This window comes from Strix aluco, chromosome 5 (assembly GCF_031877795.1).
Source record: "Strix aluco isolate bStrAlu1 chromosome 5, bStrAlu1.hap1, whole genome shotgun sequence".
Lineage (NCBI taxonomy): Eukaryota > Metazoa > Chordata > Aves > Strigiformes > Strigidae > Strix > Strix aluco.
The window spans coordinates 17,654,451-17,677,982 of NC_133935.1; the positions used below are offsets into that span (position 1 = coordinate 17,654,451).

General features: G+C 42.6%; 2 protein-coding genes across 4 annotated transcripts in view; both read right to left on the minus strand.

Annotated features, from left to right (window-relative positions):
- Positions 1–15,354, minus strand: part of TMTC1 (transmembrane O-mannosyltransferase targeting cadherins 1) — a 185,248-nt gene extending 169,894 nt beyond the window's left edge. The window contains exons 1-2 of the mRNA XM_074826225.1: positions 14,434–15,354; positions 12,295–12,357 (exon numbers count right to left, since the gene is read on the minus strand). The gene's annotated coding sequence lies outside the window, so the exon portion shown is untranslated. The remainder of the gene's footprint in view (positions 1–12,294; positions 12,358–14,433) is intronic.
- Positions 15,355–16,903: 1,549 nt separating this feature from the next.
- Positions 16,904–23,532, minus strand: part of IPO8 (importin 8) — a 51,708-nt gene continuing 45,079 nt past the window's right edge. For all 3 annotated transcript variants that reach the window (XM_074826220.1, XM_074826219.1, XM_074826223.1), the window contains one exon: positions 16,904–23,209. In XM_074826220.1, coding sequence (XP_074682321.1) covers positions 23,112–23,209 — 98 coding nt within the window. In that variant the 3' untranslated portion in view covers positions 16,904–23,111. The remainder of the gene's footprint in view (positions 23,210–23,532) is intronic.

Consider the following 23,532-nt stretch of genomic DNA (forward strand, 5'->3'; position numbering starts at 1 on the left):
CACAAATCAATTCTTAAACCCATTAGAAAGAGTCAAGCGTGTGCTTAGAAAAATCCAAAGAAAATTAGGAGAAACTCACCAGCTCAAAAGCAAACATGGGGCAGCTTCCAATATTTTGACCTGGATGGCAGGAAGAGCAACTCTGAGAACTCACCCATCTGAAGGAGCAGGTTGACAGCCTGTCCTAGGGATGGAGACTCCTGCTGTCACTGCACATTCAATAGATGGTCCTCTCTCGAGAAGGGCTCACTGCACTGAGCTTCTCTAAGCCAGGAGACTTAGCCCCATTTTCTTCAATTTCAGCAATTTTCTAGATCGAGGTCCAGCACAGATGTGCCTGAACTGTTCACAACAAAGAGCTGTTGGAACAACACCAGCTGAGTTAGGCTAATACTTACCTACATACTCCCTAAAAGAGGTGCTTGAATTTGGGGAAAATAAATGAACAAGAAAATAAGAGCTCAGAGAAAGGGTCCTCAAAGATACCCCCACTTCAGCTCACACAAACCTAAAGGGCTCAGAAACCTGTAGTGGACTTACAGCCCAGAGAGAACACCAACCCCTTCCTGGCCAGCTCTGAACGCCTCACTGCTGGGGGACAGTGTGGTGGGTGGTATTTCATGACTTTCTTGTGAGGGCTTCCGGTCTATGGAAACAGGTTTTTCAGTTCACTGACAGTGCAGTGTAAGGAACAGATAGGAAAAGAAGAAAGCCAAGGATGGTAACTATGCAGTTAGGAAAGAGAGGGAGACAGTCAAAGGAGGTAGGGCATGGAAGGAAAGCACTTGGTAGTTTCAGAACAGTCATTTCACAAAGCAAAGGGCACAGGGAAATATTGTACCAACTAGCAAGAGGAATGGTATGTGAAAGGAGCTCTGTTTCTTGGCCTGGTAAATGCACGTGCAGTCAGTCTTTGAAGTGGGACATGTGCATCATTACTCTACACTGCTCTTTTTTTTTTTCTCTCTCTTTCTCTCCCAGAGGATGCAGAACTGGGGGAGAGTCTCCCCAACTGGGAATGACTGCAGAACCTCAGTGATTGCTCTTGGTCAAAGCCCACAGGCTCTGAAAGTGGAGTAGTGGTTCAGGAATCACTGCCTCTTGCTGCTGTAGTGCATTGCTGAGGCAGCCAGACATCATCTTGAGGGGCAGCAGCTCTGGATCACCCTCCTCTCTTTCCCCTTCCCAGCCTTCTCTCTCCCATGGCTGTTGAGCTGAATAGGGCAGGAAAATCCTGCCACTTTCAAAGCAAGATCACAGCTTTTCCTGAGCTCAAAAGGGAGTAGGCACTTTGGATCCACAATCTTGCTGCTATGAGGGAACTGGCAGAACTGCATCAGCTCCACTGGGTAGCTTTGCCTCCACAAATGGCAGGGACAACCAATAATGGTGCTTGGGCATCTGGGAAACCCTGCAAGCTATGTGTCAGAAGACCTCATCCTGCACTCACCCAAGGCATATCTTGTCTCTGCAAGAAGCAGATTCCTGACATCTGTCTCCCACTGATTTCAGGATTCAGCAGATTCCTGCCTCTGATGGCATCGCTGTGCTGTGAGAAGAAGCTACTTTTGCCTGCCTGCTCCTGAAACTGTTTCCTGCTGAGCCTGAAGCCACATCCCCTCTCCAAGGCTCCTTATGCCAGCAGCACTGTACAATGCAGGCTAGGACAGAACAAATAATTTTGCCACTAAAAAGGCAATTTCAGTTTCCTTGAAACCCCAGCATGTCTGCAAGCAGTTTTCACCAAAGAAAAAACATAAACATAAATTTCAACTTTGTTAAAACAAACCCTTTCTCTTAGACGATCTCCACTTTCAACAGCTCTTGCCAGAAGTAAAGAAAGGAGATGCTGCCACAGACCACTTCAGTGACCAAGTGTTTGGCAGAGTCAGCTGGGATATGGGAAATGCCCAAATTAGGGCTGGACCCACAGGTTCCAGTGTCCTTGCTGTACCCTGTCAGGTAAAAGGGGAGTTTTAGAGATCTCCCTATTTTGTGGAACAGGAGAAGGCTGCTGTCACAAAGCCCCATGAGCTCCTGTCCTGAGATTTAATTAGCAGGAGCTGGAAGGTTTGTGCTGTCTTATGAGTCTTTAATATTCAGCTGCAGGGAGTCATTCCTATATTAGAAAACAGCCCTTCTGTTGGAGTCAGGATCAAAGCTCAAGTAGGTTTGCTCTGCTGTTTACCCTAGATCATTGCCTCAGAAAAATCCTTTTGCGCATGGCCATTTCCTTGGGGTTCCTGCTTCCCTGGTTCTGCTTGCGTATAATCTGAATATCTACCTTGCTTTCCAAAGAGCATCTCTCTTTCTCTCCAGAGGGCAAGCTAACCTCGTCATTTCTTCATTTTCTCTCAGCGAGCTACTAAATCCAGGGAACGGAGTCTGTGTAGTGGAAACTCATGGAAGTGCTGGCTGCTAGACCTGCCTGGAGGATATCTTTTGTCCCAGTTTAGCTGCTAGGCCCACTTTATTCTCTGGACGCAATGTACACCATGCAAGTGCTGTTGGCTTGTTACCCCTGGGACAGAAAATGAATCAGCCTAACCACAGAGAAATGACATATGTTGGCTTGTCAGGCATTTCCCCTCCTCCACAACTCCTTTTGTTACAAAAAAGAGTGCCAAAATGGGAAAGAAAGCCCTTGTTTATCTTTCACATGCAGTGAACATGATCTCACTTACCTGCTGAACCCACAAGGATACCTGTCTGTTGTTCCCTCCGCCAGCGCAGCCCCACTGACTGTGCTTTGTCTCTGCCCAACAGCCACCCAGAAGGATCCAAAAGAAGAGGCAGAGGCTCAATAAAATAGATGTTGTGCCTCACCCTGAAATAGATATGGCAAGATGAGCTGGAGAGGGAGAAAGAGTCAATTTGTCTCCGGCCCCTGTAAAATCCCAGACTGTGTTCTCAGTAATATGATCAGATTTGGGGCTAGATGATCAGCTTTGGCAGTTCAAATAGAGTCTGTCTGCCAGCACTGTAATTGTAAACACAACCAACATCTGAATATAATAATAATAATGATAAAAAGTAATGTTACCATGGCCCACACCCACTGGGACATCTCATTTTTGCTTTGGCTTTAAGATAAAGGATGATGAGGATGTTTGGATCAACAGCTTCATTTCAGCCAGTGTTTCTGATAAGTCTGTCACCACATTTGTCTCTGGAAAATATTAAGCACAACATAGAGCTCATTCCTAGATGATATACAGGCAGCTTGTTTTTCTCATTTCACCACAAATCTTATTTATATATACACTGAAAACAGATTGATACCACACACAGAGCACATCTATAGGGCCTGATTTTCCAGTGTTATATTAGATTTATGATCTTGTAATTCCATAGACATTAATGAGTTTTACCAGAATAAAGCTGGTTCCTAAAGAGAAAGGATGTATTATGAACTTGCACATATTACTTGTATATCCACCCAGAAACGTTAGTATAGGCAGACACCTGGCACAGATGACAATACTTAAATTTGCCTCGTATTCCTTTTTATAAGACCCTGATTTCAGTTGCTTGCAACTGCCAAACATTCAGTGTTCAGGCAAAAATTTTCCCTCTAATGTGCTTGCCTCAGGCTAAATATTTTCAGAGTTCAAGCAAAATTAGTCCAGCCATTTTGAAGATGAATTTAGGGAAAACCACAGTGTTTCATCAATATTAAGAAAGGCTCCAACCGCCTTATCTAGAAGCTCTTGAAGCTCTGAAGCAAGGCTTCAAAACACTGAAAGGAAGTAGTATGCTGTATCCCAGAAGTGGATGTGCTGCTGCCTTGGAAATCTGTCCACAATCCAAGAGACATGTACCCAAACCCAGGAGTTCACACTCAGCTCTTGACTGTGCACGAGGCTCCGAGTTACCCGTGTGTTCTTGCACTGGCATGCTCTGTCGCAATGGGAGATCTCTGCACTCACACAAGGCATGCAGCAAACCCACAGTGGATGTTTATAAAATCATTTACAAGGAGCTGATCAATGCTGCAAGTGTTCTGCTACACAGCCACATCATGTTTGCTCTGCAGGCTTCAGCAAACAGAGGCTGGCGGAGTTCAGAGGGCCACAGAGATAGCAGCTGGGCAATATGGGCAAGCAGCAAACTTTAAAGAAGGCCAGAAAGGGGGAATGAGAAAGCTGCCCTAAGTTAGGGTTGTGTTTTGGGCTGTTTTTTTATAAACAGCTACTGGCACGCCCTGGTTAGCACTGCCAAAAAATCCCTGCTATTGTCTTTGCTTAGGCAGGGCTACATTCATTTCAGCTGCTTACCCCTAAGGAAATACAGAAAATACTGCAGAACAATATGCTTTTCTTGGTGCATGAGCAGTCTTTAGACAACACAGAAACAGAAAAATTTAGGGTGGACTGGACCTCTGGAGTTAAAAGGTCCAACAGCCCACCACCAATTTAAAGCAGGGCCAAGGACCAAACAAGACTTTTCTGTAATTCTCTGCTGCTGGGGATCACTGTGGCATAAGACAGAACAGCAGCATGGCAGATGGCATCTCTCCTTCTGTCACCTCACTCTTGGTGACAACGCGCAGATTGTGCAGGTAGAAGGAAGCAACCACCTTCACAGGCCACAGAGTGAGACAGGAGCTGACACAGGAGGGATGTCTGTGGATGCACTCTTCTACAGCAACTCGAATCAAAGTCCACGGGAAGAAGTCCCTAGCAAAGAAGGTGGCCCACCTTCTCTAGCAGTTGGCCATACAGACCAGTGGTTCCCAAACCCTGCAGCCCAGTGGTTCACAGTAAACCCACAGCACACCCTATGTTATTCAAATAGGGGATTCCACCCTTAACTTACATTTATTTTGATGTTTAACACAACTCTTGCAGACTAGCTGTTGACCACTCACCGTGGCCACTGACAATCGTGGGCTGGAGACCACCCTGCCAGAGCCAATAGCTCTTCAGTGCTCTCACTGCACACTCAACTCAAGTGGAGGTCTCTGCTAAATCTCAGCCTAATAGCTCAGCCATTTTGCTGACCCCCGTGAGGGTACATATGGTTCCATATGGTGGGAAAGCTGTTTTTTTCAATTTGCTCCTAAGACCAAGTGTAGGAAATTATATACAAACCAATGTTAAGAGAATATTAAGGTTGCAGAATCGAGCAGTTACAAGCCAGAAACTGGCTGACAAGCTCTTAGTCACATAAAAGAAATATCTAAATAAATGTGTTTTGATAGCCAAAAAATGCTCTCTGAAAGACAGGCTAGATAAATAGAAATAAAAGAATGAGGTCGCTTTGTTTGAGAACAGCTTCTTAAATCATGATTGTCTTTCCAGACCATTTCCCTCTCTCCTTCCTAAACTCCTGCCAAATTGCATCCAGGTTTAACATGAAGATTTCACAAAAGGTTAATCTTTGCACTTGAGAAGTAAGTAAAATTTGGGCTTCAGAGGTGATTTTCTTAGATCATTTTGAAGAGTTATAATGGTGTAAATTGAGTACCTTAAATTTACCACACTGAAAAGCTGCAGTGCTACATAATTCTTCCTGTAATTTTTCTTCCTCTATAAAGATGACATTCCTCCCTGTGGTGGGTCTGCTATAGTTAAGGGTTAGACTTATCAAGGTAAAATCTGCTTTCAGCAAGAGGAAAAAATATTTCAGAACAAGTCTATTTAGGGTTGCACAAACAACCCCAAATTCCACCCCCCACCCCCACCCCCCCCCACTTCTCTGTCATCAGAGACATCCCAGATAAGTGCTGCATTTGTTAAGTTTCAGTAAGGAAAAAAAATTTCCCATAAAGCCAAGGAAGGGTGCTTGCTGTGAGGCAAACAGAAATGTCCCCAGGCCAAGTTGCATCTGGCTAGGAGGAGAGGAGCCAGCAGTTGGTGAGCCCTGTAGCCCACGATGGCTGAGGAAGGCTGACTGGCCACGCAATCCCCACCATGAGTAGTCAAAGCATCAGCCCAGCGTACACCTGCTACTCGCAGCAGAGTCCACATGGGCAGCAGATGTTCATGGGTTGGCACTCGCATCCCAGCCTGAAGTGTTAAATCGACTCATGCCAGGGGAGAGGCAGGATGTTGCCATTCCGGCTCCTCAGGTAACATCTGAGCAGCATTGTGCTCAGGGTCCTGTTGTGTGAACAGCAATGAGGGTCTGAACAGAGGAAAGCAAAAGTCACACTGTGGGAGGTATCTTTGGAGCCAGTGCTGAGGACCTATCAGCCCACAACCTACAGAAGACACTAATCAAAAGGCTTTGACAATACCAGGGAAGAAAATAACCAAAGAAAGAAATGTGGCAAAACAAAGTCATATTCAAAATAAATTCAAACCCTTTTCCCTGAGAAGAACTCCTGCACACTGCGAGCCCTGCAGCAGCTTGTCTCCAGCAGCTACAGACTTCGCAGAGCCTTATCCGCAGGTCAGAATAGGCAGCTGAAGCAAACAGTCTCGAAATCTGGCAGCACTGTTCACACAGATCCTGCTGAGGAGTTGAGTGGGATTTTCAAATGCCAATCAGGTGGGAAACTTGTAGAAGAAAGGAGTACAGAAGCAGCACAGGCTGCAAAAGCCTAAAGCTAAAAGGACCGAAGTGGAGGATAGCCACAACTTGAGGCAGGGACAGAAGGAGAGGGTGATTAGTAAAGGAAGGCCCATTTAAAATGGGAACAAGTCTTAGTCCTACCTGTCAAGTTCTGTCTTTCACTGATAGGAGCTATGTTTTTTTTCTCAGGGGCATTTTTACTAGACCCCCAAAACTGCAGACATCAGTGCAGGCAAGATCATAGCTCTGGAGAAGGGCCAGAAGAGTTCAAAGCCCCTGGTTGGCAACCAAAGCAACGCTGACAAGCATTGAGGGAAAATTTATGAGGTCCTGATTGCTAAAAGCGTATGTTTGGGATATAAAAAAGTAACAATTATGCCACCCACACTGTTTATTCTTTTCTTATGTGTGGAACTTTGGGCTAGCATGTTGAAACATAAAACAAGCTGAACACTTTTTAGATAGGATTTATGGCATTCCCAGACTGACATTTAGTATCATGCCTTGCAGTTGAGCATACTATTCAACAAGCCACCTGCCTCTATAAATGTCACTATTTGGGCTCAAACTTGGTTACATATAACTCAAAGGAAATCCTGCTCTTTCAGTTCCTGCCTGTTTACATGGAGGTTTCATGCACACAGCACTGAAAAAGACGATTTGTAGAAAATAAAGGTTAAAGTCCTGGGTGATTTATCTTGTTTGGAAGCAGTAGAAAGGCGTATATGAAATTTGCATTCCAGTAAAGATGCAGGACTGCCTACAGAATAAATTAGTCCTAGCTTGTGCAACCAGAAACACTGTGAGAAACAGAGAATGACCCACGTGCAGCAGAGAGCAATGGATCACCAGGTGGGGTGACAGGCAGCCTTAGGTTTTCATATCTCGTGATTCATGAGCGTTTTACGAAGCACAGCTGCCCAAAAGGGCTCCGTCTGGCTGCAGGGATTTCTCTTTGGTGCAAGCGTTGCAAAGAGGTAGTCAGTAGTCATCCAGCCACATCCATGGTGGCAGGCAGAGAACAGAGTGTGGGATGCAGGGAGGCAGAGGCATGTCAGGGCTGCCATGTGCTAGAGTTTTCAGAGTGCACAATCAGCCACAGCACAGTGCAGTCCCAGGAACTGTATTTCCAAGTGCCTCCACGCTCATCAGGAGAAACGAAGGCAGCACTTGGAGGCAAACCTCTGCCCAAGAGCAGCTGCACCAGCAATAGCTCCAGCACCGGTTGTATAAACCACCCTTGATTCTGGCTATATGCTCAGGCAACTATATTAGAATCATGAAGTAATTAATACTGAAAAGGATGTCTGCAGGCCATCCAGTCCAACATCCTGCTCAAAGCAGGGCCAACTAGATTAGGTAGGTCAGGGCCTTGCCCTTGTTCACTAGGATGAAACACATGCTGCCACAGCTGCTCTGTTGCCTCTTTAATCACAGAGACATATTGCCTAGACATGTGCTCCAAAACCAGAACATTTGCCACACGGTCTTAGGGTGGGGATCCTGTTGGGTAGCAGAAGCCATTGGTAAATTTACTGCATAGCCTTATATCACAGTGGAGCACAGAGAGAGCTCCATCAAACTCTCATTCCTTTGCTAATGCAAAACTGGCACTTTCCTGCTTTACAGGGAAGAAAAAGCACATAGAATGTTTCCCTGGGGCCTAGTCACACCAAGGACCAGGGAGACTAGGAGGTGAATATGTTGAGATAGTTCACAGAGCAACTGGGGGTGCTCCATGTCTCTCTCTAAAATGTCCATATGAATAATCAGGTCAGTAAACTAGTATTTTATAACAGGGACATAACAGACACTGCTCTGCTTTAATGAAGCTCCTTCCACTTGGCCTGAGAGCCTGGATTTAAACATTTTGGTTTTGGAAGGTATCTGATATCTTTCTGCAACCAACATCAACTAAGCTTCAAATACTGCAAAGAAGAGGGCAGCTAAGCCTACACCTGTCACCTCATGCAATCAAACCTAACCAAAAATTTAGTCTTCTGGGAATGACAGATTGGTGACAGACAGAATGAAAATCATCTTGATGGCTAGCTGAGCTCTGCTTGACCTTATCTTCCTAACAGGCTCACTATTAAAAAAATTTAAGTGTTACAGATACATCATTCTTGAAGATCATGGGATGAAAAGTCACATATGATAGAAATCCCAAGGCACAACTTCTGGCATGCAATGGGAAACACTTCTTGCATTTTGTTGTGGAAGGTTTATAAATGGTTGTACTCCAAGAGTGGAGTACAACCTCTACAGTTAACTCTTCCTATGCAGAGAACATAGTCCTGCAGGCAAAGACTGGGTGATGGCACATCAATTGCAGAAATGAGTTCTTGCTTGGCACAGGCAAGATGAGTAGTCTCCTTTGTACAGTCACTATTTGAACACATGGGAGGAACAAAGCAGGGATTTCTAGAATCATATGAATTCTAATATAGAATGTAAAAATGTCCCATACTAACAATAATACTGAGGACAAGCCCTTATGCTAAAAGCAAGGTTGCTGTAGATGAAACTTCACATCCTTCCTGCAAGTGAAGGGAACAACATATACAGAAGTGAAGCTCTTATACATAAAGAGTTGCAAAGCAAATTTGTGACTCTTACAACCAAGGTTTGCCACTCTGAACAAAGGCATTCTGTTGTCTCTGAAATAAATAGAAACAGGGCCAAATGCAAGGTAAAGGTAATAGCAGGAGGAAAAAGTGCCCTAGACTGCTAACAAGGGCTTTTCAGAAAACTGCTAAAAGGGATGTTTGACAGAGGTTACAGTATCAGAAATCATGTGTGTAGAGCTCTAGGATCTTCTCCTCTGAAATATTCCTTCCTTGGATATTCAGTTGGCCTAGGGAATCAAGGTGATGGTGGGCGATGAGATTTCTTTTTCCTTGATCCTGACTGGCATACATACTCTGCCAGAAGGAACCCATGAACATGTCAAAGTGAAAAATAAATCTATCTTTACTCTAAAAACATTAAATCTTTAAATGTTAGTCACCCATAGAATGGTACAGCTGAGCCCAATATGATCTTCTCATGGACCCAAAGGTTGCTGTAGACCAAACCACAGTGTTAGAAGTATGTAATAAAACCTATAGAAATGTCTTTTGCTATCAGCTTTCCTAGGAAATGCTGGACTTGAAGCAGCTCTCCAACATCATCAGAGAGATTGCACCAATTTAAATAATCACAATTTGCAAAAAGCTTTTAGTACTACAAAACTCTGAACTACAAATTGATCCAGAAAGTTAGATAAGTAATAAGGGAGCCTCTTTCTTTCAATGTCACCCCTGCCTGTCTGCCTCCCTGCCTTCTGGCTCCTGTAGCAAGTCAGGCACATGGTGAAAAAATGTTTCAAGCCAGTGGGTGGCATCCAGTATTATATCCTGCATGTGTCGTTGATAGTTTGAATATATCAGATATTTTTAGCTACTGTAAGCAGTTCTAGGCAATCAAGTATTGTAATGAAGAGCATACAGAAGCTCAGTTGTATCAGTTCAGTCAGGATTTTAAGGATTCAAGTTTTTCAACTCTGACAGTTAATGTGCTGGGACGGTAGGAGCGGAGTTGTTCCTTGTCCTGGTGTAGCAGATCCATTTTAGAAGAACAATCTTCGCGCGAACTCCCCACTGTGCTCAGCTTAGTCGATAGTTATTTCAGTAATAGTAGCTTTCTGCAAGGAAACAGGAAAGGTAGCCCTGGTTGGAGACGTACAGAGTTATCTGCCATGGTGAAAATCTCTGGGTTCCAGTGGGCCATGAAGCCATGCTATTTGAGAAATGACTCAGTATAGACAGAAAGATTATCGAGCAGCCCATCTTTTTAAGACCAAGCAGGAAGCCAGTTGAAAACCTGCGCCCCCCGCCCAGCCGAAGGGGCCTGTCCGAGCAGCAGCGGGGGGGGCAGCCAGAACACCCTCCGCCTCCCCACCCGGACCTGCCGGGCCGCGGGGGGGCGGGCGGCGGTCAGCACCGCGGACAGCGGCACTGCGGCTCCCGCCCTGCCCACGCGTGTCCCGGCTCCCAGCGCCGCGGGGCCGGGGGAGGGGGGGGGCAGCCGCCCTCCCTCCCCGCCACTGCCGGGGTGAATTAAACACCGGCAGAGCGCCCAGGTCACACGGCTCAGAGCGGTGCCCCCCACGAGTGTCCTTCGGAGCGGGAGCTGCAGGCGGAACACCGGGATGAACATCTCGGAGCTGCTGGAGGAACTGGGGAGCTTGGGTGGTCCGTGGCAGAGCTGTACCTGAACGTGGCAGGCTTCGGCCTGGTGGCAGTGACCTGGGTTTGGTACCAGAGGAAAAATGTTTCCCCCACAAATGACAGCATAGGAGAAAGATACAAATGTGTTCTAAATTGCTGTGAAGGAGAAAACGTGCTCTGTATCAATAGCTCTCACTCTTCTCCCTAATCATGTGCATACCTGTGTGCCTCCTCTTCCTCACTGCCACATTTTTATCTAGGCCTTCCCACAGCCTGGTCTCTCCTATCTGGCTTTCCACTGTATCCATAGAGACAATACATCTGCATTGATGGATCATTGCAAAGAAGCTAAAGTTTGATAGCAAAGCTCAAGACTGGAAGGCACAGTTGTGCTGGCTGCACATCTCTATACTAGGGTTGAGCAAATAGTTTCAGGGTCAGGAATGTGCCTCTACTTTCCCCTGCTGTAAAACTATGTAAATGACAGCAGGTGCCTTTCTCAACCTTCAAAAGCCAGTATTTCCCTGTATAGCCTTTTCTCCTTCAATATGCTTTGTCATCTTGGAAAAGGTTAAGAACATGGGGGTCACAACCCATCTCCTTGAAACCTCCAGAGATCCCTCCATTCACATAGCTCTCACGTGCTTAGATCCTTTGTCAGCAAGATGCTCCTTCTTCTCTTGTGAATAATGAGCCACCTGCTTCCCTCAGCACACAGAACCTACCAGACACCTGCTGACACTTTGCAATCCAAGCAGACACTGATTTCTGATGTTGGTTCTCCTTTTATACCTCCCCCTCCCACACAACTCTATAGTTCATGTGATAGAGTTTATACCTTTTATACCTTCCCTTCCCACACAACTCTATAGTTCACGATAACGCAGAACTCTATAGTTCATGCTTCAGCTTTTGGACTGCTCTGAGGAAGTGACATACCCTTGCAGTTGAAGCTAACACTACTTCAAGCAAGCTGTAGTATCCAGAGTTAGAAATTGCATGGTAGTGGGACTCATGCCTAATGCTTATTGCCTTTTCTGCTCATTTCCTTTCAAATGCAAAGTCTAATTATCCTCTGACTGTCTGAAGCGGAGCCACTTCATTCAAGATCATTGCCATTATCACATTTTGAACAAGTCAAACACCTGCCCTCCTAATCATCTCTGCCCACATGGCCCAGCCAAGCTATTCTACCACTACTAACCCTGAATTCCCCCACGCATCCTACAGAAAGAACAGCAAGACTGACTGGAAAATATCCTGAGCGATCTCCTCTGATCTCCAAGCTGACCCTGCTTTGGGCAGCAGGTTGACTACAAACCTAAGTTCCCTTCTAACCTGAACTATTCAGTGGTTCTAAGTTCTCAAGCAGGGCTAGTAATAGAAATTGATAGAAAATGCAGTTCTGTAACACACTCCCCACATGTGTTGTATGCTTCCCTTCTTTAGGGTTTTCCCCTAATTCTAAAAGCTAGGCTAATAGTCTACACAAAGCCCAGGATCTAGATGTCACACGCCCAGGGGGTCACTGCATTCAGTAACTCATAATCAGAACTTTACCTACCTTTAGGTGCTTCTGTTCAGCAGATTTCTAGGCTGTTCCTGCTGACTGCCTTTTTTCAAGGTCCTACAAATTTGATGTTCATAGATTATCTTTCATAGCACTCACTGATGAACTGCTGACCTAAATGCAGGCTGACAAGTTTCCTGAATGCTGTAGTATCATTTACTTGGGTTAGAGCACCCACAGTAAAAGACAAAAATAAAAAGCACCAAAAATGTCACGATAGATGGTGCAATTAAGGCAACATAACACACTGTAAAACAGAAGATGAGCTACAGCTCAGCTCCTGGGCAAGGAAAGGATGTAATTCACTGTAGCAAGACAAAGCATATGCATCAAATTACTTGTGTTTCAGAATCTCATGTACAAGCATCAGCAAAACTGACTATACACTTGCACACAACCAGCAAACAAGTGGAGACTTTTCTTCTCTAATTACTGTTCGTTATAATCCTCCTGAGTGTTTCTCTTTCCCTTCCAAATAAACCCACCAGGGGTGTACCCACATTAGCAGAATTACCCACCCAACCCGGACAGCTCATTTCCCTGAGCTTGCTTTACAAGAAGAGAATGAAGCTGGCTTTGCCAGAAGGTGATTTGGAGCATCTGATGAGCAAACTCTGACTATCCCCCACTCTCCTACAAAAGCCTAACAAGATAAGCCTCCTAACCTAAATTAGGTGCCTAAAATCAGGTGGTGTGCTTATTTTTTACCTCATGTCCTCATTAGCACTACACATACTAGTGCTCACCTTTGTGCCTTTAAAGGTCATATCCACAGTTGGTGATTTTTTTCCCCCCTATTTTTTTTTCAACCAAAAAGGGGACATTATAAAAAACAGTAAAAAAATGTTATTGTACAAAATCATATTCTGAAACAGAAATCATTCAGGAAAGGATAAAATGCTTCCCAGTGTTTTAACACAGCTTTGGAAATTCATTAGATTATGAACTGTTAGTGTCCTGTTAAGCAATCTCCTGCAGCAGAATAAATCTTGGACTCGGGCATCCCATAACACAAGTGACCTTGGATGAAAGCCACAAAGATGGCAACAAAATATAGCACATGTCCTCTGACATTAAGTAGTCGGTGCTTTTTTTTCCTGCAGCAGTACTGTCATAAAGTAAAATCTGGAGTTAAAAGTCAACTATAATTCCATACCCAAATAAAAAGTAAAAGAAAATTAGATCTTTTTTCCCCCCCTAAAATCAGGAACAGAGCAAGAATATGAAGCTATAAACTGAGTCTCTTTTTCTTGTCATAGTTAACCTTGGATTTGTTTGCCTCATGTTTTCTGTATCTTTCCCAACCTCCTGTACAGTTACAGAATTTCACTAAATCAGGATTTGGGTCCTAATTCAGTAACTGGGCTCTGAAACACTGAAAAAAATTGCCCAAAATCTATTTGAACACATTTTACACAATACTGTATCTAAAGAAACAAACGGAATAATAGAATCTCGTGATTAATAATCCATGCTTTGTGGGAATATCTATTGACAGAAAAATCTGGCATCACTCCACAGTTCTTCCTAATTCAGCAGATCACAGCCACAAACCCCCAAGAGGTGCACATCTGAGAGGAAGACAGAGGAATTCAGAATCATGATTAAGTGAGAATATTTCTTTGTTTACAAAAAACAGAAGCTGAAGATCTAAGGCGAGATTCTGACACCCTGGAAGACCGCTGCATCCTAAAGCTATAAAACAGACAGCAAAGGAAGAGGGTAACAAAACCTAATCAGAGCAGATGGGAGATGAACACAAGCACTCTCCCCCACCCTTCTGTGACAGGCAGCCAGGCATGGTTTGCAACCACAAACAGCTGCTACTTCAGCCACACAGTGGCAGTGGTTTTTCAGTATGTGTATTTTATTAGAAGAATATCAATCACTAAGTAATAGAAAATCCCATTAAACAATCAAATGTGCCTTCGCAAGAGTTAGGAAGAAGCAACCACAAGAACTGAGGCAGTCTGAGACTGTGCAGGATTCTCCCTTATTGACAGAATGACCTTTGGCAGCCAGGAAAGTCCTTTAGGTCCTCCAGACCGGTGGTCCAGGCAGCCCTGGGTTCTGAAATCAGCCGTACTTCCAGATCAGAGGAGCACAATGGGAAAGTATTAGCAACCTCCTTACCTCAGTCCTACCTTCATGAGATCAGGAAACATTTTGATTAACAATACAATGGGATAAACATGCTGTAACTCAACATCAGGAGTAGTAATTCTTCCTCGGAGCAATTTCCATGCTTGTTCTTCCAGTGAAATCAGTGCTCTGGGGACTTCTTGTGCATGGACTCTCTCTTGGCCAGACTGGGTTTTTTCCCCCCCACAATGATTCAGACAGATCCTGTCAGTCTTCAAAACAGTAATACAAAACGAGCTAATCACACTGTTCACCCTGAGTTGATTCTTGTTTGGCAGAATTCAACAGCTACGATCCTTTTTGTACTGAGGAACCAGACTCCATGTGTCTGTTTAATGTCACTTCATGCCAACACATTTCTGAGTGGTCTATACATAGAAATGGATGGCGATAGCTGGTTCTGTTCAGTGCACGTTCAGATGCATTGCGGTGTTCTCCACTCACTCTTGTTGCCGTTTTGCTTAACACCCTGCATCCTCCAGAAAGATACTTACGGTAGGAGGAAAACGCGACACAGGGTGTGCTTTTTCCATACAGATGTAGCTCCTCCAGAGCACAGCCACAACTGCTACTGAGGTCCCAGTGTCAGCCCCACAGCTGCAGTGAAATCCCTACACCAAGGTGCAGCCATCTGGCTCCATTATCGCACTCTGCACAACAACCTGTGGAGGCAGTCAGGTGCAAGGCAAGGTATGTTGTGCTAAAAAGGACAGTACGGTTTATTTATATTTAATAGAGTAGGGAGACTTTGAAGCTGCTTAAGGCACCTGTATTTGCTGCAGTTGCATACTCTGCTCTACAAGGTGCTGAGAGATAGGACACTACCTTTAATAAAAAAGAAAACATCCATTATTCATATACTGATATGACCTCTCCAGACTCTCTATATATATTTTACTCTGAATCTCATTTATATGACTATGGAGAGTTTTCCTGGTGTGCACACAAATCCATGTAGCTTGAGCTCTGCCAGAAAAAAAATATATTCAGTAAGAAACTGAATAGGATTGGTTGAAGTCCCAGTAATTTAATCAAACTGGTAATTAAATAATTTAAATTATTCATTTAACACACCTGGTAACAAAAGAAAGCAAACACTGATCATCTTTCCCCCTTGCTAGGGACCAACCAAAAGAAATAACCATTTTAAGAGATTTGGAGTTAAAATTCAGCTTAAGAATGTGATTCAAGCTAAAAGAAGATCAACACTCTGTCAGAGGGCAGGAGGCAGCATAGGAGCCATATATTTACTTTGGTAAAAAATACACTCTTTAGAGCCTGTTAAAAGTGGCAATCACAACCTACAACTTCACAACCGATCCAGCATGTTTGTTAATACCTGCAGAGAGGCTATAAACTTCCCAACACCCTGATACATGGTATAGATGATACCATGGGTCACCTGGAGTTCTGCTCCCACATCATCAGGTTCACTTCAAAGGCTTAAGAGGAATTAGCAATCAGGATGTCATTCGTCACCCAGACAAGAACCATTTTTCTACAGGAGATCTCGTCATACCAGGCAACCCACACAAGATACAATTAAACAATGTCACTGCTAGACAGATTAAAATTGCAGCTCAATAGAGGAACTCACTGTTACTAAGCAATTTCATAAATTAAGTATGTTCTGGCAGAGCTTCTCTGGAAGGTATTAGCAGTGATCCAAAAAGTAGGACCTAGCAAATTTCTTGGGTGAAATCCTGACTCCATTAGAGCAAATGGCAAAACTCCCAGGCACTTCTGCAGAGCCAGAATTTTAATTTCTCATGCCAGCTGCAACACACTGCTATGGCTTTCGGCAAACTACACTAACCCAACCTCCCCATTTATAAAAATGGGCCACTAACCACTGCTCTTGGAGAGACTGTGGAGGATTCACAGAAGTGCCCTTGTACAGAAGAGAGCAAGCATTATCAATCAGTACAATTTAGCAAACAGGCTACTTCAGCAACTCACCACCAGGGAAATACTCCACTGATACAAATACCAGGCTTGTAGTTTCATCAGGATTAATCTCTTGTCCTGTGGAGGCTTAGTAAAACTATCTTCTTTATGAATTCCATGCACAGAAGACTGACCCAAGCTCTGGTGCAATCCCTTCTCTCAGGACTGCAAGATTACTATCTTCACTAGTTTGATATTTTGAGAATTGTATTTGGATGACCCATAATGATCTTACCTACATCACATGTCAGTTATGTTCTTCTGCAGGCAAAGCGTGCATGTGAATAGTTGCCTTCACAAGTCTGAGATTAACAAACACACACTGCTACACAAATGCACACATTAACTCTGGATAACGCACACATTTGTTTAAAATTAATTCTGGGGTGTTCTTGCAAATAAGTTTTATGGCTGTATGAAGAGAGGCTATAAAATGAGATTGGGCTCCTTGGTAGGTGGCATGTTACATTTTTTTAAGAAATATTATTCCTCCCATATAAATGCACAACAGATGTAACATTCGACCTAAGCAATAAGATTTATTACTATTTTTAAAGCAAATGCAGCACAGCTTAAGAGAACACTGTACAGAATTCTTTAAGCTAGGAAGAGGTTCTTCTTGTCATCAATGCATTTGTCAATTCTTGCCCTCAAAGCCAACCCACAGTTTAGTATTTTAGGCTTCTTACAGAGGTGATGATCCTGCAATTCAATCTGCTAATGTAGCACATAGCAGTCTCCCTCTAGTCACTGCAGGCATGGCCTCCTATCTTTGCTTCTAATATCAAAAGAAATCTGCATGGCCTCTTTGGTCTCTTTTTTAGCCCAAAACCATTTCCAGTGATTTACACATGCAATCAAAAGCAATATTCACACATTGTTTGGCAATGAAAAAAAAATTACAGCTGTGATCAAAGAACAGAGTCTCACTTATACTGTCTTATATTCATTTCTTTACCTCATACACTTTTGTATAAATATTTATTGTTTCGTATTTTCTTCAGAGGCCATAGCTCTTCTGTTTTCTAAAAATAACCTGCTTATGCATAGTCTTCTCTTCTCAAAGCACTGTTCTTCTTCCTTTTGTTAAGTTCATTTCCAAGATCTCCGTGTACGGGAAGTAGTGAAAGAGGGATATGTGCAACTTTACCAACAAACATGTTGAAAATACCTAAAAATGAGGAACAATTCTTGGACAAACACCTTCAATGGTAAACAGTCCTGTGAAAAATCAATAGGCCTCCATGTCACGTAGTAATTTTGTATTTTGTGTTAGGTCAAGAAACCTGAAAATTAAACCATACCTGAACATAATATTAAAACCTCATTTCAAGAAAACACTCATTTTTGTTGCTTGACAGCTCCAACTATCAAGTAATTTTTCAGTTTTTGCATTTCACTTCATCTAACATAATCCCAGATGGTCCAGCAGGCAGTCCCTGACCAACACTCTCCATTCACCTCAGGTGAATCCTGGAGCTGACACTGTTGTATTCACATTGGAGAAAGCAATGCATTTGAAAGGTCATCTCCTACCTCACCATGCACATTGCCCAGCACTTAAAATTGTGAACCTCTATACAGCCTATAAAGAGAATCTTAGGACTAATATATTGCTTTCACCTCATTTTTCTGATACGGACAACTACCAACTTGTAATCAAAATTGCTTTCTGATCCCAAGTTCGAAGCATCACACCAAATCGGGGGCTGCCTGAGCACATTCTCTTCCCGGAGAAAGGCATGGGACAAAGTTCTTGGATGCTCCTCTAGAAGATCCAGGAAACACTGAGAACACTGGAGATCTGAGATCATATTGAACGCATCACCTCAACTGAAATGGATGCTTTTCCAATTCATAACGATTACATATGCCTGCAGATTCTCTCTGAACTGCTGATCCTCAAAACTCTTTAGTCGGAAAGTGGTTCATCAGTTAGCTCCCTAGGCATGGAGCACTTTAAGTAGCCCTTTAGTAGAAGGTATGTTGACAATCTAAGACAGGCTGTAATCCCACTGAGTGTCTCCCATCAGTGACTGCACATCAGTCAGAACAAGAGTTCCCAGACTTTTTAAAGGGATGCATCTGTTTTCTGCCAGAGAAAAATCACATGAAGTCTTTTCTTCTCATTAATGGCTTTCAGACTTAGGGTACTGATATCCATACGGATGTCGCATACTCTGAAAAGTATCTGAGTGCATTTGCAGTGAGTTTTGGGATTTAGATCCATAGGCCAGAGAAGTTGCTACCTGAAACTAGCACTGCTTTAGTTCTCTTTCATTTTACAATGGCTTTGTTTGGTTGGTTTTACAAAAGTAGTAGCAGTGGAAGAGGTGTCAAAAACAAGCAGCTTCGCTTGTTCATATATCCTCTTTATGATATGGCTTTATGCTAAGACTTTCTGGTATCTGGAATAGTGTCTGGCTTCCTTTAACACACTGGGAACATCCATCTCTACTGTATCCCATCCGTTTGGGGTAAGATTTGACATCCAAGAGAAAAGAGCTACTTTCACTCATAAGGTTAAGAAGTTGATAGCCATGCCTGCCATATGCTTTGCTGCAATGAGGGAAATATGATCCCCTGTCCACCTGCAAAAATACAGTCTCTTGGACTTGAAGAATGTCCTCAGAGATGGAGATCCTTGAGGAACTGACCACCAGACTGTCAAACATTATCAAAAGATTGACTAGGGCATTTCTCAGAATTAGGACTGGGTAATCCATTACATAGAGCATTTCTGACTATCCTTTGGGCAAATTTCAGTACAAGGTGTGGGGATTTCAAAGCATCCATATTAAGAAGGAAATCACTGAAAGGCTCATCAAACCACAGGCAAAAGTGAGGGGTTTTTGTAGTTCTGCATCATCTGCATATGTCAAATGAGAGACTTTGTTCTATAGATACAAATGCAATGTACAGGTTGCATTGCTTCAAGAACAACGGGATTTAAAAAAAAATAAAATTGTTTAAGCTTTACCTTTTCAGGTGTTTTGAATATCCCCTGAATATATGATAACACAGTGGTTGGCAAACAGAAGGAAAGAAGGGAAACAAAAAAGGCTGAAAAGTATTCTGGAAACAAAAGACAGTTAATCATTCATGTTGTCTATAATTCCTTTGGCTCACAAAAATCTCAAGATAGACTCTTGCTCTATAGTAAAAAAAAAAAAAAAATCCTCTACTGTCCTACCTTCTCTCCTCTACAATGTATGATGGAATCCAGAGTCTCAAACTTCCTGAACTTCCCGGACTTCAGAGGTAAAGGGTATTTCCTAAACCAGTTCACTTCATGCCTCCCTGACACTCCGCAGGCAGTCTTTTCCCCTAAAGCAAAGAATCTCACAGTATCATTTTGTGTAACATTCTTTACATATTTTGCCTTACACTCCCAAAGCACATCTATTTCAATCAGACTGTGCACATGTGGGTTTTGGGGGACTGTTGAGGTTTGGGTTTTTATAGCTTCTTCCTCAGCTTGATATTCTGCACTCTTCCTGGGCTGGCCATTTTGATTAAAGATTTTGCTTTGTAATGAAAGCAAACCAAGTACCTCAACTTTGAAAGAGAGAGAACAAAACGAAGCAGCCAAAACATGTGGTGATTCTTATTTTCCTTTGAAGATTGACAAAACAGCATATGCAATTCAATACCCAGGATCAGTTAAATTTATCTGAAAAAGCAGCTTATCATGTAAGTTAACATTTGCTATGATTATAACCTACATAATGCTTAATTTCCTATGTAAGGCCCCCATGGTGTCCATACAAGTTACCTTCTTGCTTTGGGAATGTGGGCATGGGGCAACATAGGTCACCAGTTATCAGCCTTTGTTTCATTTTACAATACATTTATGATTCTCTGTACTTCCAATGGCAAATATATCATGCTTCGTTGGCCGATACTGGTATCTGATATTCCGTTATTACCTTGGCTTCAAAGGGAGACAGTAATGCACTTTGTGTTACTCTCCCTTTAATGCAGTATAAAGCTGGACACAGCTCAGAAAGAAATCCCTAAAATCCATTACCTATTTATGATCATGTACAAACGGATATTTATCATGTGAAAAGAGAACCATATGTTAAAGTGGAGGCTAGAGCCCAATAAATCTTTTTGGATGAAAACCCTTTTCAAAAAAAGGAATAAAATAATTAACATTTGCTTTTGCCAGTAGAAACATTTGCTCATGAATCTCCTGGGAAGGGAAGGGCATTTAACCTTTTTACATGCCTCCCCTCAGACATCTCTGACCCCCACTGCAAAATAGACAGCAAAGATTCCCGACTCCACACTGCTGATTAAACCCCTTGTAAGAAACATCTGGATGAAATTTTCTTGGCAGTTGATTTGAAAAGTATACAAGAAGCAGAACTAGGGAGCAGCCATAGTTCAGCTGAGTGACACAAAGATGATTCTATGCAAAAGCAGATTTTTCCTTGAACACATTAACTCCTAAATATTAGCTTGTGACTGTACAAGCAACCTCATTAGCAGAAGAAAAATAAATCCCCCTTCTACTCTGCACGCCAGTGTAGAAAAGGCAAATGGGCTTTGAAAGAAACACAACTCAACAATCTCATTTTTTAGAATAAAATAATAAGGGGCTTAAGCAATTTATCTGCCTAATACTTAAGTTCAGTTGTCAGGTAAGAGAGAGATTGTCCATGTCCTTAACTTCTAAAAAACATTTCTTAAATTTGGGAAGGATTTCAAAACTTCTATGGTTTCTGAGAAACTCACAACAAACCGGATGTAACGCCTTCAGTCAATACACCCCCAGGCCTAAATTTGCAAAAGCGACCTATAATTTTTGTGGCCTGACATTCAAAATAAAGGATGTCCCGGCCCTCTGCTGCTTGAGCTTAAAGAACCTGTCCAGTGCAGCTCAATGTATTGTTCCCTTTTGGAAATACAGACCCTGGAATTCTCACAGTTTTCCATTAGTACAACAGACCTGAAAGTGAGAAATTTTCACTGTTGCTATTAAGTGAGTAGCAGCAGTGAAAAACCTACATGAACCAGGCCAACTATACTCTGCAGCTGCTGGGGGGGCGGGAATCAGCAGCAGAGAACAGCACCAGAGAGAGTCTGACACAGAGGTGCAGGAAAAAGGAAAGCAGTGGGGAACCTTCTGCCCCACAGCTGCCAGGCTGAGAAAATTCCAGGGGATGGGGCAAGGAACAGGCAGAGACACTTTAGCCTTTTCCAGAAGCCAAGGCATAGAGTGCTTCAGATTTATCAGACTGAATTATAATTACTCTGACATATAAAAAATGAAAGCTTCAGCACAGTGCAGGGCCAGGAATCTGTAATTCGCTACAGTTGTTGAAAATGTGATGGGGGATGGGAAGAGCTTCGACTTTGCAGTCAGGGTACTGCTCTAAAGAAATACATTTTCAGTATGTGCTTAAAATTGCTTGGTAAATATTTTGAAGTCATAAAGAAATTAACACATAGAGACAAAATTAGATCTAAACATTTTATCTCCAATCCAAACTTCACATTCTAAAGCACCCCTACTTATTTTGGCTGCACCACTGCGATCTCAATAGATCTAAAGGAGGAGCACCTATTCAAATTAGTACTGCTATCAGTTTCTCACTAAATGAACATATTCACAAACAGCTTGTTATATGTGTTTCAATTTATGAGAAACCAGTCTTCAAAATTTAGGAGAAAGTCTGGCAGATAATGAAATTTCAGCATGGAACAAGAACAGCCAAACGGAATGCAGACCAGAAATTCAATCACAGAAGTGTAAGAGTAAGAAGATATAAGTTTGGAGTTGTTTTTGTTCTAGCAAGATGAATAAAATATTGTAAATATTTTGTACCACATTATTCAGTACTACCACTGGATTGGTAATGAATGAACAAAAACAGAAAGGTTTATAGAATCCCAAGTAAAATCCAATATTCATCAAAAATAGTGGAAACAAAAAGTTGTCATGTAGAACATCTACATGCGAGGGCCACACTGCTTGTCCAGGCAGGAGGTAATATCAATGCAGATTTAAGGTAGACACCTGCCATGCATGCCATCATAACTCAAGCAAGTTGATTTTAGGGCTAAGAGTAATAATTTAAGACTACTGCATCAAGGGAAAATCTGCAATTTTGTTAAGACCCTTTGATGTACCCAGTGTATGCTTTGCAACTCCAACAGACACCTCCCTCTACACATTTGGTCTGCACCAAATAGGGATGATGAGATAATACTCTGAATCCAGCAATGTGTATGCAACCAACGAACAATTAAACCAAGTAGTAAAAAGCAGGTGACTGGAAAACATGGAACCAAGGCTTACAGTGTATCAAGAAATGTCCTTACACTTAAAAAATTATAATGCACTCCAAAAACCATTTGTTCAGGCAATCCATGTACAACAGAAGGCACTGTTATCCATATGAATCTATCAATTCTGCACAGCAAAAACCTGAGAAGTGCAACTCAATTAGATGCAGCCTGGCCCCTCCCAGTCATTCAGGTTCCTTGAGGACAAATGTTTCCTTTCAGTCCATCAAATTATAAAAACACCACAAGAATTTGTACATTACAGTAGCTGGTTAGAAAGAGCATTCTGGTGGGGGAAGCACACTGCTATTTTCCAGAAAACCTTCAGCAGCATTAAATTACCCTCCCCTATTACTCAAAAGTCACAATGATTTCAAGAAAATGTAATGATGAGACCCTTCCCATGGACCTTTGTAGTTGATCCTTCAGTTGCCACCAGGAGTACTTCCAGCAAAGTTAAATGCTGTGATCAGTCCTTTGTTGTCAAATGCGTAGCCGCTTTGTTGTTCTATTGTCTTAGTCTCTAGAATTCAAAAAAAGGAAAGGATATGAAAAATAGTGTATAGGGAATGCTTTTGCCAGAGACAATACAGCTCAGCTAAGAAGGTAAAGTTGTGGAAAAAACTCTAGGTTGAGTCAAAATTTCATTCCCTAAATGCAGTGACAGTAATACATTACACTCAGATTTTCTCTAAATGCATAAATGCACACACCTCTACAACAGAGCTGAGAAATGAATCCTCTACAGAGTCAGTGTTATGTTAGACTATCCTCCATGCTTTTGAATTAAATCTGAGTTTATTTTCCACGATACAAGCTTTCCAAACATCTAAAACCTTACACTGA